This window comes from Sander lucioperca, chromosome 4, assembly GCF_008315115.2.
Source record: "Sander lucioperca isolate FBNREF2018 chromosome 4, SLUC_FBN_1.2, whole genome shotgun sequence".
Classification (NCBI taxonomy): domain Eukaryota; kingdom Metazoa; phylum Chordata; class Actinopteri; order Perciformes; family Percidae; genus Sander; species Sander lucioperca.
In genome coordinates this window covers 33,601,420-33,621,758 of record NC_050176.1, presented here as the reverse complement: position 1 = coordinate 33,621,758, position 20,339 = coordinate 33,601,420, and the positions used below count along the sequence as shown (strand labels likewise).

Sequence of the window (20,339 nt, the reverse complement as noted above, 5' to 3'; positions counted from 1 at the left end):
ACATTTAACCCAACTAATGCAATGTTAAAATGTTTGTCATTTCAATCAGAAGATACTTTGTTGCAGATATGCAAAGGTTTATTGTACATATGCATAATATGAAATGTACAGTGTCTTTGGAGATTAGACTCCATCATTATAAAATATTTTTATAAAGGGGTAGAGAAACTAAGGCATGTCGCCCCGATGGAGTCTAGACACTGGTGGTGGCGGTGAAGGAGCCCGAAGACCGGACCGAAGGAGTCGACAGTTACAATTCGTATGCCATTTTTACATAATTGTTGTTTAGCGTGTTTATCAACGCCGTTTGGCCTCTATTGACCTACATTATATGTGAATTATTGCCGTAGCGAGTAGTATGAAAGGATGGAGGTTGGTTGGGGTGGCGGAACACAGGACTTTCACCCGGGAGAGCCGGGATCGCGTCCCGCGTGTGGTGTTTATCAACTGTTTTTTTTTTTTTTTTTTTTAAAATAAAGCCTTCCCCTAATGTTCTTTTCCTAAACCCAACCTTTTTTTTTTACACGCGTGTGACGTTGTTCTTGCGATAGCACGGCCCGTGGCGATGCCACGTGGTATGTATGTTTACATCCGCTGTATACAGCGTAGACATACACGTGGATAGCTCAAAATGTGTACAGAAAACACGCCATTTGTTTTTAGGAAAGTGCCATGTATGTTTACGCAAAGTCATGATGCCATGTTGCACATGCAGAGCTTCGTGAATAGGATCTATGTGCATTTCTTTAAGCAGAGACATGAATCTTAAGGACTGAAGGTAAAGGCAAGCCAGGAGAACAAAGATGTGTACATGTGTATTTAATTATGACTGCTTCTAAATTAGAAAAACGTTTAAGCAATTCACTTTTGAAACCTTCGGGGGAGAAAAGGGAATGGAATTTTTGCACTAAAGGTTTTTAAAAATTGTATTTATATAGAACAATATGATGTTGGTAATTTAAATAATAGTACAGATAGTTACATTGGACCATGTTGTCCCAATGTTATGTTCAGGCACGAGGACAGCCAGCCAAACTCTGAAAAGGACATTGTGCATTTTGTTGCAAGATTAATATTCTTCAAAATCTAGGCCAAATTGTGAACATGACAATGTAATTAATGAGATTATTTCTAATGAAATAATACTAAAGAAATCAGTTTCCCTTGTTTCTAATATCTCACAAATATTACCACAAAATGGCTCTGGCGTGTTTTTAAAACAATATAAACCACCACATAGCATTTTTCATTTCGGTGGTGGTACAACTATCATACACCGTACACTGTTTTTTTACAGGCATATTTTGAAGTAATATTCAGAGGAATTAGAGAAACTCTGACACTAGGGAGAAGCTGATATTTTTTGAGAAAGGGCACAGGCACTTTTGTACAAACGCATTCTTCTAGACCTGATCTGTGGCCTAATGGCAGCTGGTGTATCACAGAAGAGGCTTCTGCACCAGAGGGGATGACACATGCGCCCATAGACACACAGGGCACAAACACATATGCACACACACTCTCACGCTCTCACTTACAGACACACACAAGCTGGATTCAGGCAGACAGAGGGCTGCTTTTTATGGCTTCAGAACATTAGGTCATGACCCTGACCAAAAAGCTATAGCTATTACCAGTGTGGGAGTAAGGCCATGTTTTCATTGTGCGACAGGTAGACTTCTGATCTGGCCTATTGTGATGCGATGCTTTCAATGTGGTGTCAATGTGTTTACGGCCAAATATTTTCTCTCTGTGTCACGTGACCTCTCTGTAATGGCTCTTTGAGTCGTAAGCATGTTTGTCCCTGCGCTGGGAGCTCAAGTGCATATAGTATATGTTAGTACATGGATGGTTTTTTTTGTGTGTAACTGTGTGTGTTTTTGCAGTGCAGCCGTCCACTCAGCCTCTGTCGTTAGGGTGGTGATCCAATGATGGAAGCTCGCATGTCCCTTTGTTGACCCTTACAGAGCTGTGCCCCCTCCCATCCCTCCCGCCTCTCTCCTCCTCTGCTCTGCCCCTCCATCCGCCTCTCCTAGGTTACTCTTGGCCAACTCTGGCCACCTGATTAAGGGATTAGCACGGCTGATGCTTGTCAGTGTCCCCCACATGCTGGCTCCACCTGGACTTTAGGGAGGTGGCAAGGGGGAGTTTACACTTTAATTCACCCACATAAACACAGTAGCATACACACATACTGATTCAGTACTCTTGCGTGTTCACACGTGCACACAATGTACTGCAGGTCCAGTCTTGGTCTCTTACACTGGCCTCGTTCAGCAGAGGAGTGGAGAATGTGAAGGGGAGGGGTGGCAGGGTTAGCGCAGGGTTACTGTCTTGTATCTCCCCCCCCCTCCCTACTCTTTCTCCAGCTCTTCTAACCTCCCCCCTGCCCCTCCCACTGCTCCCGATGCCCTGCCAAATTCATGTATCCCATAATCGTGCTGAGTCGCCATGTCAGCAGCACTGTATCAACCCCACTACATTGCTCCTGCCTGTCGCCACACTGAGACCCTGCCTCCTGCCATCCCTGCCGTCAAAGATCAGATACCTTGGATATACAGATGCTAACGGGTGTACCAATCAATGATTTATTTATGTATTTACCGTATGTACTACAGCTGCAGTGTATACTTACTGTAGCCTAAAGTAGACCTACATTTAATCAAGTAAATTTAGTCACAGCGGCCATTAGAGAACAACGGAATAGGAAATAAAGCCTGCATCACTGTTTCCTTTTAATATTCTCCAATATTTTTTTATGGCTGCCTTTAGCCTTTTGTTTAATATCCATAGAGAGAGGAGAGTCAGTGTTTGATTCTGCAGATCTGCTCGGGACATTCCTCGCAGATGCCATCTCGACTATTTTTAGCCTGCTCACTTCGCCTCACCTCTTGAACTTGTATGAGAAGTGAGTCAACAGCTGTTTTCACCCTTTCAGTCCATTGTTCATGTGCTGAACGCAAACGACTTTCAATCTGAGACTCTTCTATCCTACTTGCTTTTTAGTTACCATTTGAAGTGTTTTGGCGTCTTTCCTGTTTGCTTCAGTGAACGTACATGAGCTCCCACACGTGACAGTGTGACCTGCTGATGCCCTCTTGCTCTAATAATTACACAGCTAGATGGCAACCGGCTCGGCTTTAGCTGCAATGTTATTTGGATTTCCCTATTTCAGTCTATACAACATCTTTACACGTGTATGCTGGATGCATTATTTACTTGTACAGCCGGGTGAAAGTCAAAAAGTGTTATTAGATTAGATTAGTAGTTATTAATAGTTTTTTTTTGTGGATTTTTCCATATCAAGGCTATAAAGATGTAAAAGTACTAATAACACTGTGTTAAAGTAGTGCATTACAAGTAAAAGTCCTGCATTTAATATCCTACTTAAGTAACCGTAGATGAGTATTATCAGCACAAAGACAGAAAAGCAAAGGCTATTGCATTGCATCACATTGCACGGGTTTCTATTTTTCTGGTTAGTGTATAATCCTTAAAACGGTCACTGTAACCTCCATTCTGTGAATAAAACAAAAATCTTTACCCTCAGATAATGTATAGCGATTCAATCTCTTCAGAGTCTAACCAGTATTTGTCCTCTTGTTCAATCATCTGCTGCAGAGAACAACAAAGATCAGTACCAGGATCAGTACAAGGTGAAAGTAAAGGTAGAGCCCATGGAGGTGGACCCACCCCCTGCAGAACTCACCCCACCGGCCTCTCACCTGCTGACCTTCAGCACTTTAGGGGCTAGTGAGAAGACCGAGCCAATGAGTAACCTCCCCGAGACGTTGGCCCGTCCCCAGAAAGACCTCTTCTCCCAGGACATATCAGTCAAAATGGCCTCGGAACTACTGTTCAAACTGTCAGGTATGTTCCCTCCAGACATGTATGCTGTCAGACACACACTCTGAGCAACAGTAGATCCATAACACACACACACACACACACACACACACACACACACACACACACACACACACACACACACACACACACACACAGCAACATGTCGTTTTTTTCCCCCTGTAGCACCGGTGTAAACCTTGGACAGTTTTTTATACTCAACCATAAAACCTACATGTTTCCATTTCTGTCCTCTGGTGGCTCTGTTGTAAAGTCGAGGATATACGACATGTAATGACATCCTGCTTTTTACCTGTACGGCCATGAAAGTGACATTGAAGCAGCAGACAGCTGTTTGTATTGCTAGATTAAGACGGAGCTTTGAGGTGGAACCATCGCCCCCTCAGGGAAAAGGTGCTGCGTGAGTATGTGTGTGGGGGGTCAGGCTTGTAGTCCTGGGCTGTGACCCTAGCTCTATCCAGCCTCGGATTGCTTCGCTTAAATGCCAAATAGAGAAACAAGCTTGTGTAAAATCTTTTTCCTCTTCTTGCTCTCACACATATTCACAAATTCACACATTGACAGTCTTTCTTTCCCACACAGTCTTGCATGCACACCTTTACACACTCACACAGGCCCCATGGGGAGTGGTGTCTGCACAAACGCCCCCCCCCCCTCTCTCTCTCTCTCTCTCTCTCTCTCTCTCTCTCTCTCTCTCTCTCTCTCTCTCTCTCTCGACTCGTTTTCAGACATGCCGGCTCAAGCACACTTGGCTGCACACGCTCTCCCCCTGCACTTCCCCTCCCTCCCTTTACATTTCTCCCGTGCGGCATCTCCATGGCAACGTGGAAAGAGACCTCTGTCCTGGGCGAGCAGTGTGACGGAGTGGAGTGTTTAGGGGGGGCAGAGGATAAGGAGGGTAGAGAGGGCATAAGGGGTACACACTATGCCCACCCAGGGAGGCCAGGGCATCGCTAGCCTTGCAACAGCGACAACCGCCCCCTTAGAAATGGGTCTGAATGTGAGGGGGACTGGAACAGAGTGGGCTGCTGTCACACAATGAGCAATCAATATGAATTACCCAGAGCAGTAGGACCTCAGAGACACATCAGTAGCAAGGTCGCTCTGAACACTGAGATGGTTGTAGCTTTGAAATTCACTTCAGTACATCGCCTTGAAACTCACACATACAGTATGTCTCCATTCTCAGGCATTTTGTATAGTGCTCTTTACGGATGAATACTGAAACCCATAGTCTGTGCTCACATCAGCTGGCCATGTCGTGGTGTTAGCTAATTTTACAATTATCACTTTACTTACCACTTAGAAACCTCTTAAAACAATTTGTATTTAAGACTCAATCACTCTGTGAGCAACTAGAAATGTACTACTGTGTAACAAGTATTCAGTTCATAAGCTTCAACCATGTTTGACCTAAAAAGACTCATTCATACAACAGCACTCGGGATCTCTGGTATACAGAGGTGGACTTGGATGCACTCGGTTTTCCACTTGCATATGTGTCCCTACAGGTGCTTTTTGGAAAACACAAGCAGTTATTGACACGTTTGACTCATTCTATTAATGGTTCTATATCAATGTCTATTTGCAGGATTTCCTGCAGCCTTTTTATAGTGGCGGCACCCTGCCTCGCCTGAAATAAGGACCGCCTCCACTAATGTCAAGAGAAAATATTCAATTTTTTGTGAAATATAATACTGGCTTATTAAGTGCCAGGAGACGTCTAATTCAGCAGGTGATTGATCAATCACATTGTTTGGTTGCTTCACTGTAATTATTCTGAGCAGCATGTTGCTATGTTGGAAAAAGAAAAACCTTCTGAAGTTAGGAATAGTAGAGACGAACAGCGCAGCTAGTTACAATCAGGTGTTGATATGCGAGTGGGAAAAAACTCTGCATTGCAATTCAGACACAGGTTAGTTGGACAAACATTTAGCATTTATTCTTCATAAAGTAGTACTATGAAATATTTGAATAGTTTTGCCCTTATAACCTTTCTAGTGTGTCCAAAGAATAGAAGAAATGTCCTTTTGAGTATTATTGTACACCTAGTACTGGTCTTTTAGGTAGATCTGTACAATGTAATGCAATCAAATACAAAAGCCTTGAAATAAATCCAAATTTTTCTTTCTTGACGTGACGTTAGCTGTGTTGATTCAACTCTTGGCAGTTTTTGACGCCACAGTCGGTGGTAAAGGACTCAATAATATTGAGAGGTGTTTGTAATGTTTTGTTTCTCCATTTACATACAAGAGTGCAGCCGTACACAAACACACACGTGCCATCTGGGTTGTCTGATGTGACCACCCATTTAAAAAAAAAAATTGGTGTTGTTGGGCTAACTTTTCGGCTCACAGGTCGGCAGGCCCACCAGAGAGACTCCCACTACTCCAGATGGCCAGTACACCCCATGCTGGCATGACCAACCTGTGCTTTACCAGCCGAGTTAAACATCAAGGAATCAGGATAATATAGTGTTTGTTTCTTTTCTATAATGGCCAATGTGCAGGGAAGCTTTAGGACATTTTGGTAACCATTTATTCACAGACTAAATGCAATTGTTGGTGGCATCTAAATACATCTATGTCTAAATCTCTGTTCTATACAGTTGACTCAGGATTTAAAATGAAAACCTATAACACTAGTTTCTTAACTCAATGTCCATTTACTGTCTTTTTCTGGAATGCCATAAGGTCGGATTTAAATTGTGTAATGAGTAAATATGAATGGTAAAATATAAATATGTTAATGGTATGGTATCGACTGCGTTTGATCTGTTTTGTTGTTTTTTTCAGAAAAAGTCAGCAAAGCCAACAACCACAAAGACAGTAACATGGTGGGAATAAACAGGTGAGTCCATCATACACTGTATTTGCTTTATGATAGGTGATAACCTGCATTTTGCAATATAGTTTAAATATGTTTTTAATTTAGTAGCCATGTAACTGTTAGTATTATTATTATGCATCATGTTTCAGTCCGTTCCTGGACGAGTGCTTCAGACAATCACCCTTTAACTCGCGCTCCAAGAGCTCTTCCCCCGCAGAAGCCAGCTCCTCTACCAGGGCACTATTCCACGGTAAGACACATGTAAAACACACACACATATATATACACACACACACACACACACACACACACACACACACACACACCAACACCAACAAACACGACTAGAATTGTTGTAGAGGAACATACCTATCACTATCAGTTTATTGCAAGAAGTAGATGGATGGACATTATCTTTGCTCATTTTGTGTCTTTTAGAGCTGCGATAAGTCGATTAACCAATTAGTCGGCCACATTTGTGATAATCAATTACGCATTCTGGTAAACATGTCGAACATTTTCTGCTTCCAGCTTCTCAGATGTAAATATTTGCTGGTTTTTGTTGTCATATATGATAGGGTTGGCCAAGATGTTAAAATTTCCCTCCTGGCCACCGTCAGCCCAACAACGACAACAACAACCAGCGATGTACTCAACCGATAGCTGATATAGCGTCCAGTCGACCAGCCCTAATATGTGACTGTATATTTAGTATGTAGGTTCTGGACTGTTGGTCAGACAAAACAAGCAAATTGAAGACATCGTCCTCGACTCCAAGAAGTTTTGAATGCCATTTTCTTTTTAACATTTCATAGACTCGGTTAGCGATTAATCAAGAAAATAATCGGCAGATTAATCAATACTGAACATCGTTAATTGCAGCCACAGTGTCTTTATGTTTGTTGTTTTACACAACGATTATTTCCAAAGAAATAATATACAGAAAAATGATCTGCAGCTGGCCAAAACAAGGAAGTAATTAACTGTCAACAGTCCGTACCACTGCATCATTCATAGTACAGTATCTTCAAAGACGCGTCCAAGTCCTCAAGTTATTCTCACTGTAGCTGGGAGAAATAATTGATTACGCAGAGATGCTCATTACACACATACGTACATGCACATGCATTTACAGACCCTTCCTGCACACACACGACACAGACGCTCACACAGAAGCTTTGTAGCCTGGCGAGTTACTTAACATCCAACTACACATGAAGACACCTTTTTAAATCTCATTATACTGCCACAAACACATCTCAATTAACCACCTGAAACTTTACACGATCTCACCCTTTTCTCTGGTAAAACCCCCTCTCCCCCGTTTCATATTTAGAGCTCTGTCCGGCCTTTCTGCACTCTCACGCATTTCCCCAACCCGAGGGCCTCTGCTCAGGGCATCCCCCGTCTCCTTCTCTTCCCCTCTTCCCTGGCATCCCAGAACTTCCCTCCATGTTCCTTTGGCAGTGAGAGATCCAGAGGTTAATTAGCTTGTGCCAGCTTTGCCTGTCCCTCTGCCAGTTAATGAAAATCTGATTGGCTTCTGGGTGTCAAGAGTGTCCTGAAAGTTAATTCGCCCAGCCCAACTCCCCTTTCCCTTGTGTGTTTAAGCTTCAGCTCACTCTTTTACTGTTGTACTCTTTTCTCTCCTCCATGCGTGTCTCTACTGTATGCCTGTTCTTTTTCTTCTTTTTCTTCATCCTTTTTCTCTCTGTTTTATCACCCCTGCTCCAAATATTAGTTAGTTGCAGCTGTAAAGCAGACCTTTAATCAAACAGATTTTCTGTTCAGTGGTTGGAGAACTTTACTCTCCTGTTAGTTCATACCACATTTCCCAAAAAAGCCGTTGCACCTTTTGGTTTAGCTAAGTTTATTGTAGTATTATTAAAATGTACTGGTTGTAAAATGATTTGAGTGACAATTGGCTGCTGTGTCAAGATTGTCTTGTCACTTGCTGTTCATTTAAAAGGAAAAGCTGACACCATTACTGCAGATATTTTAATAATGTATTTGACAATGTAAAAAAAGGAAAAATCAACATATTTGTGTTTTATTATTATAGTCATGGACATTGACGTTCTGTCCACAACTATTTCTCTGAGAGCGATATAACTGGCGATCATCTTCAACAGTATCTTTGGGGCAAAGAAAACTGCTCATTTTAATGGCTAGCTATGTAGAGATAAACATGGTGAGCCTGTCCCTTTAAGCAAGAAAGAATAAGTGAGTAGGAGTTTGCCATCTGAGGCTTAGCACGATCCCTCATTTCTTGTTTGTGTCCTCCTCTCTCTCTCTCTCCCGGTCTAATAGCACTAATTAAACCATTACCAACTTCAAGGCTCATGCCACACCCCAACTGGCTCAATCATCAGTGTGTTTGCCGGGTTGTGGCCTCGAGACCTTGCCGTCCGGCTTCTCGTGACCCTGTGTGACCAGGCCGTCCCCTAGTCTCACTTGTGAGTCAGGACAAGTTAATGCTTTTATGTGCTGAGCTTTAGCTACAAGCCCCATAAGAAGGTCTAAGATTCTCAGAATAAGCCATACACAGACAATGAGTTTAGAGAACAGAAGTGTGATCAGCCCTTAATAGTCAGATAGCAGGGCCGCCGTCATGGTGAAAGGCAGATTCCAGCTAATGCAGGAGGTCAGGAAGTCCATGGCCTGCAGGTTGGTCGAGGTCACACTAAGTTTCTTGACCTGTCTTGTGTTGTGACACCTTCGCCACCTGTGTGGCTTTACTCTGTGTGAGGAGCCTCACACATAAACACAGCAAAATACTGCATTCTACTTGCATGTATTTACCATCACACATGTTCCCTCTATCACCTTAAAGGTGCTCTAAGCGATGTCACGCATTTTTTTCATGTGACATGTTTTGTCACATACAGCAAACATCTCCTCACTATCCGCTAGCTGTCTGTTCCCTGAACACACAAAAAAGACACGGTCTCTGTAGACACCCAGGCTTCACAAACGGCAACAAAAACAAACTGCGCCAACCTGCACCACGAAACAAGAAGGATTTGGGAGTGGGGGGTTAGTGCGCGGAAGGGAGGGGGACGGGACGGGATGAGGAGGAGGAGGAGGGAGGGGCGAGCTAGCCTCCGTTATGTTTGACAATACTTCGAACGTCAACAAGAAGTGACACAACCCAACATCGCTTAGAGCACCTTTAATGACAGTGATCCACACTCCTACAGTAGAATAGAGATAAAGATGTTCACAATTATATTATTAATTATTAGCGATTCATTTTCTGTCGATTGACTATTCGACTAATGATTTCATCTTTAGTTAAAACCAATCTGCATGTCGCAGCAGGCTGTGCTCATTTAAGATTTCATGGTCTGCAGCCCATTGCTTACATTTAAGAACTACACTTCCTAGAAAGAACACTAATAATAATGTCTACTCATTACCTAATTCAAATGCACTGTGAATGTAATGTATCTCTTTAAAGTTGAGTTAATTAAAATATTCTTTCAGTACTCCAAGTTATGATAGCTGTTATTCCCCTCAGAACATTTTGCATTTCTTACAATGATACTAAGTGATATAGGCATGACATAACATAACTTGACAAATCCAATAAAATAAAAAAAGTGTTTGATTAATTTCAAAACACCCTTTTGTGGCACATATATTACCAAAACTACAAAATAAGATAAGATAAACCTTTATCGATTCTTAGCGGTGAAATTCAGTTTTTGCAGCAGCCCAAGGACATCAATAGTACAGATAAATAGAGAAAGTAAAAGAAAGAAAGAAATAATAAGAGGTATATAAAACTAAGATAGAATAAAAACTATACAAGAGCATATGGAGACAAAAAAAGATGCTTAAAGGTAGTGCACATGCACCCTGGCCATATTTTGCAACTGTCTGTGTATATAACCGATACTTTGCAATTCATATACTAGCCTCTCTTTTGGAAAAATAAGAATTCAGTGTGCGTGAATCAAACCAAATTGTTTGCTGTATTTTGCTTTGACAGTTTCTAGAAGATGTGTGAGGGATGGTGTGACACAAATAAAAGCAAACAAACAACAACAATAAACACAACATAAATTCACTAGTTTCTAATATTTAAAATGACAAATACAGGAAAAAGTGCTCCAGGGGTTGTGAGTCAGTTCAACAACAGTAAAATGTCATTTTACACCACCTTCCAAAAACCAATGCATCTGTTCTTTAATATTTTGTTAATATAAAACCTATCCCCAAATTACAGAAAACATGCTTTGCTTTTCCTCATTGTGGTATCCTTACCACCACAAACGCCTCATTGATGTTTTGTCTGACAACTTAAAAAATAAGAAGCATTTTTAAGGGTAAAATGTGACTTTAAGAAGCTACAACAATTTGCTGTAAAATATAAACTGCACAATATGTGACTTAAAGATTCCTTTTCTAATTTTTTTTCTCTTATGTAAAGTCAAAACTGTTTAGCTTATGTGCACTGATTTCCATCCGCAAAAGAATCACGTTTAGTGAGAGGGGGAAACTGAGCACTGTTCCATCCTTTATGAACAATGAAAATAAAACTCAAAGTTACTCAAAGGATCTTTTTTTAATACCTTGCAATTACAAAAGGCCAAGGTCAGTCTGTGTAGTGTAAGTAAAAGTCCTGCCTCCATCAGCATAAGTTTTATAGCACAGTGAGAAAAGTAAAAAACGTTATCCTCGTGAATTACTCTGTCCTAGAGTAATTGCTTTGAGATTTAATTCAAAGCAGAAACTTAAATTCTATCAGAGTATCTGAAAGTAGTCACTCATTTTTTTGATTTCTTTGATTACAGGGTGGAGGGGGAGGGAAGTTGGGGTGACATACAGAAAGGAGAGCTACAGTGATATGTGTATGCTGCAGGCTTTAGAGCAAAGGACCGGTGCTTGCTGTTGACATTAAGAATGCATTTGCACTGCATCCCAACCGCAGGCTAGACAAGGAGCATCTGTCAAAAGGTAGAAGATGGGTTTCAGTCTTGTGGATTAGCAAATTAGACAACAGTGTATCAGTTGTTTTGTTACACTGGAACTGAAGGGAATGATACTTTTCCTCATAGATTAAACTATTTTACTTTCTGGCTTTTGGCTATGTGATACTCAAACAAAGAGTACTAAATTGCCATGATTTAAAGCAGCCAAATGGGTGAATGTAATGGTATACTGAGACAGCATCTTAAAGGAACAACCACTCATTAACCATAGATTGTAAAATGGTATGCAAGTGTTTTGTGTCTTTCACTCTCTAATACATCTGTATTTGGTGTCATCTCTGACTCTCGTCCGTTTCATTTGTCCCGTCGCCATTGCCCCTCCAGCCTCATCTGCGAGTCTGTGCAGTAAGGTAGAGGCCAGCATCATTGAAAACCACACAGCCTCCATAGGAGGGCTGAGGACTGATGGGTGGTGGGAGGAGGGGAATGGGCACCTTCACAGAAAGAGAGTACTGTATGAGATTATTAAAGCTGGGTAGAAAACATCATATTTTATTTATTGATGTATTTAGTTTCATTTTTTTAAAGAAATAGTTCACCATTTTTGGAAATAAGCTTATTCACCACAGCCAGTTAGCTTAGCTTAAAAGCACGGGGAAACCGCTAGCCTGGCTCTCTCCAAAGTTCAGCAATACACCTACATGCACCTTTAAAGCTCACCAAGTAACGCGTACAAAAACCAAAGTGTAAAAACAACAAGATGTGGTTTTATTGGGGGTTATGTGCCAGACTATTTCTTGGCCAGACACACTCACTTTCTAGGTTCTCAACTAGCCTGCTGTTTGCCCTTGTTTCTAGTCGTTATGCTAAGCTAACTAGCAGGTGGCTGTAGCTTCATATTTAGTGGACAGACATGAGGATGGTATCAATCTTCTCATCTACCTTTCTGTAATAAATGGAGTAAGCATATTTCAGGTCTAGAAGAAACAAGACAATGTTTCCCATATTGTTTGTTTCCAGCTGTTTAACTGGTGTTAAATCTCATTAAAGATGGATGTAAATAGGGTGTCATAGTGGTTAACACACACACACACACACACACACACACACACACCATATTCTGTACTGTGATTGCAACTTAACCCTGGTTTGTTTTTTTTACCTTTGTGCATTCATTCGCCCCATACCCTTGTTTCCTTTTTCTCTCAACTGTTTATTATTGAATAAAAGCAAACTGCCCCAAAACATTTTAAAAGATGGATAAAATCAAGTTTCCCACTAGCAACATAATCAGTACATAAGCACATACCACAGCAGTGTGTTATGGTTTGGCAGTTACAGTTTCAAGATAACGTCAATATTAAACTAAAGTTACGTTGTTTGATTTATAGCCACATGACTTAACAGCATTTGGTCTACCTGCAAATGCTTTTGTGGCTAACTGTCAGCAGTGAATGATAAGGATGGTTTTCTGTTTGTGTGTGTGTGTGTGTGTGTGTGTGTGTGTGTGTGTGTGTGTGTGTGTGTGTGTGTGTGTGTGTGTGTGTGTGTGTGTGTGTGTGTGTGTGTGTGTGTGTGTGTGTGTGTGTGTGTGTGTGTGTCAGACTTGGAAAAGGATGATGGGGAACCAGGAAACGAGATTGCCCAGTGGAGACTAAATGAACAGCTCTTCCCCTGTCCTGTCTGTGGCAAGGTGTTCGGTAGACAGCAGACTCTTTCTAGACACCTGTCTCTACACACAGGTAAATAAACACACGTACACACTGACCACGTTAGCGTTTGTGCACACCACCGCCGCACATTTGCATCTCTTTGTTTAATGTATAGATGTGTTAACTGCTGAGTTTGTGCACGTGTGTTTATCCTTGTTCTGCCCACAGTAAGTAAATAAGGTTGACTAGACTAGATTACCCTTTCTTTAAAGAGATTACTACCATGATTAGTCTCACTGGGAAAACTGCCCATCTAATTACCCAGCTAGAGGGATGCCTCACAGAGTAACGCATGCACGCACGCACATGTGCACACACACACACACACACGCACCAGTAATTCTGATGAAGTCACGATTGGTTCCCTCATTCACTTTCTCTCTCAGACAATGAAGACTTCGTCAGGATGAAGCTGTACACTCCCTTGTGTCCTGATTACACTGTTTTCAAACTTGGCCCTTCTTTGCTCCCACTGATCCATTCTATTCCGTCACTGTCTTCTGCAATCCCTCTCTCGGCCCTTATTAGGATAATACATTAATGAGTCTCCTGCTTATGCAATTTTATTTAAAGCAAAATAGATTTGAAATGAATGCAACCTACTTGGAATTGCAGACTAAATCACTGGGCGCACAAATGGAGACTCGTGTACAAAATGCCCCCACACAATTGGGCATGCTCTCACATTTTGCGTGCACACACACACCATCTGAGAGTGTTGGCTGTGAACAGCTTGGCCACACCACAGAGAGCAGAAGCAGGGGCATATGTCAGTGTGATGGTCTTTTTGGTTTCCCCAGCGACATAAAGGTTGCCTGGCTTCATGTCCTTGGGGCAAATGGTGTCTGTGTGTGTTTGAGGGGGAGCTAGAGGGAGAAGATATGATGTTATGTTGATTTGTTTTGGGGTTAAATGGTAATATTATGATTAGATTTTTTTAATTTGGTTTTATAGTGCTTGCAAATAAAATTGTGGCATCCATAGGAATATCCAGATGCTTCCCTGAAAAGTTGATTTTGTCAGACATCACAAGGTGTTTTTTTCTTCCTCTTCTCAGGATCAGAGTTACAGTTGGGGTCAGGCGAAGGTGAGACAGGGTTAGACATTTAGTCATTAGTTTTAAGTTTGCTTTAAAGGCTCAGAGGCTGAGTGCAACTTAATGAAATATAATCTTCGGTGAATGTTTACAGTAACCCGAGGTCTTGTGTCTGTGTTTATTTTTGCAGAAGAGAGGAAGTACAAGTGTCACCTGTGTCCTTATGCAGCCAAGTGTAGGGCTAACCTCAATCAGCACCTGACCATCCACTCTGTCAAGCTGGTCAACACAGACGCTGAGCAGATCGTCAGCGCTGTTACAGCAGACTCTGCCGAGCGCAAGAACTGCCCCTTCTACTACAGGTAGCGAAAACAGACCAACTCACAACTCTTTTTAGGATGTCTCGAGCCAATAGCAGAGGTTTTGATTGATCTATATCTGCTGCTTGATGCCCAAATATATCCTGATATATTTCTTGAGTTAAGTCCTCCCCAACTGCTCTTTTTTGTAATCTGTTTTCAATTTTCTCTGTTTTTGTGAGCTATTTATCTGGAAATTGTGCTTATTTGCTTTCTTAACTAGAGTTAAATGAGAAAATCAATACCAGACTTATATGCAAGTATTAAGCTACAGCCAGGAGACGGATAGTCCAAAAACCACTAACTGGCACCTCTAAAGCTCCCTATTTAACATCTTGTTTATTCAAATAAAATAGTTATACAGTGGTTATACATGGGGTTATGTGCTGATATATTTCTTATTTGGGTGTAGTGTTCCTGGAGTTGCGTAATAACCTCACAGTGACGAAAACACTCCTTAGTGAGCTTTAGATATGTTGATAATTGATTATTTGAAATTGGGACAGACAGAGCAAGCCTAGCTGTGTCGTCCCCACTTACAGTCTTTATGCTATGCTATGCTAAGCTAAGCTAACTGTCTCCTAGCTGTAGCTACCTGTTTACCTTACAGAAAGTAGAATGTTCTCAGTCTTCTCTTACTCTCTGCAAGAATCCTGTGTAAATAATTTTTATAAGTTATTGTATGTTTACTGTCTGAGATTGTTTTGCACTGAGTGTTGAGCCACGTCCAAAACGATTTTCTGTCATGACAGAAAATAAAGTTTTCTGAGTGTGAAGAAAGCGAATAGATGTACTTCACAAAATGTTGTACTATTGTTTCATAATTTTATGTGTCTCATGATGTAAAAAGAGTTAAATAGCGCCACGTCTACAGTGTGGAAATATTTTATTTTCAATCGTCTTTATTACATTAAAAGAAATGTATCCACGCTGTGCCACTTATCAATTTATTCAGACATAATATAACACTAAAGCTGACGGTCTCCCCCCTGTTATTCTTGCCATCTTCCTTCCTGTTATTCTCCTTCCTTTTTCTCTCTGTTCTCTGTCCAGCTGCCATGTGTGTGATTTCCAGACGGAGCTGAATGCCCAGTTTGTCAGCCACATGTCGCTCCATGTGGACAAGGAGCAGTGGATGTTCTCACTCTGCTGCAGCGTCTGTGACTACGTTTGCATGGAGGAGAACGACATGAAGAACCACATTAGTACTGGACATGCAGGTACAGTATCTCTGATGATGCATGGCAGTCCACTGGTTCTGAGTGACAAAATTTATAATACAGCCATTCTCATATGCGTTGGTGTAATGTAAATTATAAAAAAATTTTCAGTTTATCGATTAGTTTTAGTCAATGAAATGTCAGTAGCTGATGTGAATAACGCTTATCGCGGTGACATCTTCAAATTGCTTTTTTCCCCAACCAACAGTCCAAATCCTAAATATATGCAATGTATTATTATTATATAACACAAAGAAAAGCACAAATCCTCACAACTGAGTAGCTGTTACTAGAAATTGTTTGGCTTTTTTGCTTAAAAAAATTACTTCAATGATTTCTCGATTATCATAACGGTAATCAAAATAATATCGACTCATCGTTTCAGCTCTAGGGTAAGGTTCTTGTGTCTGCTGTTCACCAAGGGTTCTCAAACATGTACTGGATAGTAGCAAAGTACATGGTTCAACCCCTAGAAAACTGATTTATGGAGTTATTTTCAAAATGACTCTCACATGCGAGAGTGGGCGGTAGCTTACACATTGTGGCTCTTGTTCACGGCTCAGAATAGAAATACAGTGCAGTACTTGGACAGTGACACATTTTCTATTGTTTTGGCTCTGTACTCCAAAACATGGGGTGTAAATTTAAACAATGACTGACATTAAAGAGCTGACTTTCAGCTTTAAAGGCATAGTTTGGATTTTTTGAAGTGGGCGTGTTATACTCTATAGTCAGTGTATTACCTACAGTAGATGGAGGTCGGCACGCCCCCAGTTTGGAGAAGCAGAACGGAAGCTAAGCAATGTACTGCTGTGGACCGGTCCAGCAGCAAAACGTATTTTAGCCTGTTAAAAAAGGCCCAGCTAAAGAAAAAACAATATCAGTTTAAGTGTACGCTATATTTAGAATATTTTTACCGTTTTACCTTGCCATCAGACAGCCCTCTCCGATGAGGAACTGAAGCCGTTATATACAAGGACCGCACAATCAATCGCAATTTTGGGGGGACAGTCAATGAACAAAGAATATTCATATAAGACTAAGAAAACCAGCAAAAATTAAAAAAAAACTTTACCTACGGGCACTAACCTGTACATTTGTTTGGCATTTTGCTTAAAATAATGTACTAAACTTATTGATTAGCAAAATATGTGTAGATAAATTGATCGACTAACTGACTAATGGTTTTGGCTCTACTTGTCAGATCCGATGTGTTTGAGTACAGATACAACACAACAAACATGCATCACTGTCTAAATACTGACTGTACTGTACTGTACTTTCCGGCGTTTTACCTGTAAAATCAAGACAAAAACCAGTTCCAAGTCAAAACATCCTATTGTATCAGTAATTTACGCTCCATAAACACAGTTCTGTGTCAGTTCAGAGGACACAGGGAAAGACAAGCAGCAGAATTGGGTTTCACAAACAAGCCTCCTCCAGTCGACCTTCTTTGGACTTTTAAAGCTGCTGGTGTGAACCCCTGGTGGTCGATATGAGTGTTTTTGTCTAAAACAGCTTTGTCCAGTTTATTGCTGACGTTTTGCTCTTCCACTGTTCCTCAATGTGTGTGTGCTGCTTGTGTGTATGTGCGGGTGGGTGGGATTGTCCGGCCTAGACAGCTGAGGGGTCTTTCAGAAGCCACAGTGGCCTTGTTTATCCGAGAAGGTTGACCCTTATCGTGCCTGAGGGGAAAAAATCAATAGGCCTTGGGTCTTTTGGAGAAAAAACTTGAATCAAACTAAAATATAAAAATACAATATTATTTGTAAAGATACTTTTTTTATTTTTGTTTACACAACATTGATGATAGGCTTACGCGCCTATAAGTAGATAGCCATAAGGTAGCCATCCACAGATACAGTTAAGCTTAAGGATTCACTGTGCCACATTCTAACATTAAAACATGATGTATAAATACATGATTATTTTAGCAATTATTATTTTAATAGCTTAGTATTGTATGCACCATAAAAAGGTATGTGTGAAGACTTTAGGCCACCCTACACGTTATTGTAGGCCCAGTTTAATATGCAACTCATATTTTATATAATATAGTAAGGGATCCCTGCTCCATCTCTTTTTCAACTGAGGGGTCCTTGGCCTAAAAAACGTTGAAGATCCCTGCTTTAGAGTGTAAAGTAGAAAGAGCAGCAAATCCTGACAGACTGCAAAAGGCAGTTATCTGGTCAACTGTGTAGACACGGCCAGGCAGGAGATGGCTGAGCTCAGCAGGTGTCATGGTTCAAGCTGCCCCCCCCTGTGAAGACTGGGCTCAACATGGGGAGAGGGTTGGTTGGGTGCCCTTCTCTGTGGGGGGGAAGGTGGTGAATTAGGTGACAGTATTACTTTCTACCCTGGATACATTGGCAGATAGGCAGACTTTGCCTCTTTATTTCCATTTCTATATCGTGAATATTGCCAGGCAATCACAGACAAAGTTATTTAGTTAAAGAGAAAATGGAATATTTTTCAGTTGAGGTGTTTCAAGGTTGAGGCCCAGTGGCTCAGAGCCTTTTTTTTTTTTTCCTTTTTGCTTATATTCTGTGGCATTAGCCTTGTGCATATTGTAAGAGAAGGCAAGTGTATGTTAAATACTGCAGCAGAGGAGATAAGATGGCCTCAAGCTGGTCCAATACTGTATTCAAAATGCTGCTAAAACTGCACAGTGAATGACCCTGGGTAATTTATTATTTTGATTGAAGGCAATTAATCATATCTTCTATTACAGTATAATTCCTTGCGTGTGGACTGCATGCGTACATTCTCTTATGTTTTAGACTTTGTGTGTGTGTTGTGTGTTGTGTGTGCTTGTAATAAAAAGATAGGTCAACCATTTCACGATCCGTGCAGCCTTTTCTCCCTCCTTTCGCTCGCTCCTGAGTGAATGCCCTTTGTTGAGCTGTGCCCTGAGATGCTCCCGCCATCTTAGCTCCTTCGTCCATGACCCACGCTCCTCACCCCTCCCTCCCTCTCGCCCCCTCCTCTTCTAATTCCCTCTCTCTTCCCAGTGAATTGCAGACTTAGAGAAGGGGATCAATAAAAGCACACTGCATCTTGATTTGACTGGCAGCAGGGCTTCAGTCAGAGCAAAGGGCTATCAAGGCTGCCTGCTTTGTGTGTGTGTGTGTGTGTGTGTGTGTGTGTGTGTGTGTGTGTGTGTGTGTGCGCGCGCGCGCATAACGATGGGGTTGTTGAAACAGATTTTTCAGCATAAAGGATACCCCACAATTTCTGCAGGGTTTCAGTTAATATATTTTTCCAGGAGTTTTCTGCTACTATTCTTTCCCAACTTTGCTTTCTGTCATAATGATAAGACTTTCTTCCATTGTGTCCAGGTCTAAACTCAAGGAGTCCCCTCAGCGAGACCAAGAGTACCTCCTCGTCCCTCTCGGCCCTCAGCGACTCACTCAACAGCTCAGAGGGCGGAGACGTCACCCATGGTAATGAAGAACTGCGGGGCCTGCTCGCCCCGCCCTCCACCGCAGGCAGCCAGTCCAGCTCTGGAAGCCACTCAGGATCAGGAACTGAGGACAAGTCTGACAAAGGCAAGGCATTGTGGGAACTATTGCAACCAGATACGCTTCATCATTTTAATGCCCCTGAAAATGTTTCTACAGTATAGTATATTCACAACTGACTAGGCAACAAAAAATGTGATTTGATTGGATTTGATTCACAGTGCCCAAGCAACCCACCAACTGTCATCAAATTGTGATTCAAAGGTGGTCTATATTGGTGCACTAAAATAGACATCTCCTAATGAAAAATAACCAAAACTGTTGTAACTTTGGCAGAGAATTGTGTGTTCATGTAGGGCCCTATCCCTATAGTAAGAAGCTGATTGAGAAAATAAGTTTTCACGTCATTTTAAAGCCATCAAGTCGGTCTAAAGTAGAATTACCCTCATCATTTGGAGCTGTACTGAGACTACACACTTGCTCTTTGGTCAGAAAGCTGCTTGACTGGGTGACAGACCAAGTATGTGATCATTCATTGTCATTCAAAAATAAACTCTTTTAATCTAGAACAGTTGCAGAACATGGCATACTGTATAAGTTCTGAAGTGACAAAATTACATGTTGACCTCATTCACTCAATAGTGTACGTATGTGTTGAATTATTTTTCTTCCTCCATTCATTAATTTGGCAGATGGTGCACTCTGCTAATTTTACGCAAAAAGATCTGTTTCCGAGTCACAAGTACTATATGTACTATATGTGTGTATAATGTCTCTGGAGGAGCTTTCTGAGGTCCCAGATGATGGCATCAGGGTTATTTTTATATATATATATACCATGCAGGGAGGGTCTGACAAAATATGCTGTCAGGTTGCATTATGGGACATTTAGGATTCATTGCTTTTGGAGCTCGAAGT

At 41.4% G+C, this 20,339-nt stretch overlaps 1 protein-coding gene across 4 annotated transcripts in view; it reads left to right on the top strand.

Moving 5' to 3' along the window:
• The window catches only part of znf827 (zinc finger protein 827), a 77,910-nt gene that overhangs the window by 50,025 nt on the left and 7,546 nt on the right, over positions 1-20,339 (top strand). For 3 of the 4 annotated variants that reach the window (XM_031276799.2, XM_031276798.2, XM_031276801.2), the window contains exons 6-13: positions 3,622-3,870; positions 6,663-6,717; positions 6,846-6,946; positions 13,238-13,375; positions 14,403-14,432; positions 14,572-14,743; positions 15,794-15,960; positions 19,299-19,508. In XM_031276799.2, the coding sequence (XP_031132659.1) occupies positions 3,622-3,870; positions 6,663-6,717; positions 6,846-6,946; positions 13,238-13,375; positions 14,403-14,432; positions 14,572-14,743; positions 15,794-15,960; positions 19,299-19,508 (1,122 nt within the window). The remainder of the gene's footprint in view (positions 1-3,621; positions 3,871-6,662; positions 6,718-6,845; positions 6,947-13,237; positions 13,376-14,402; positions 14,433-14,571; positions 14,744-15,793; positions 15,961-19,298; positions 19,509-20,339) is intronic. The other variant, XM_031276800.2, reaches the window with a different exon arrangement.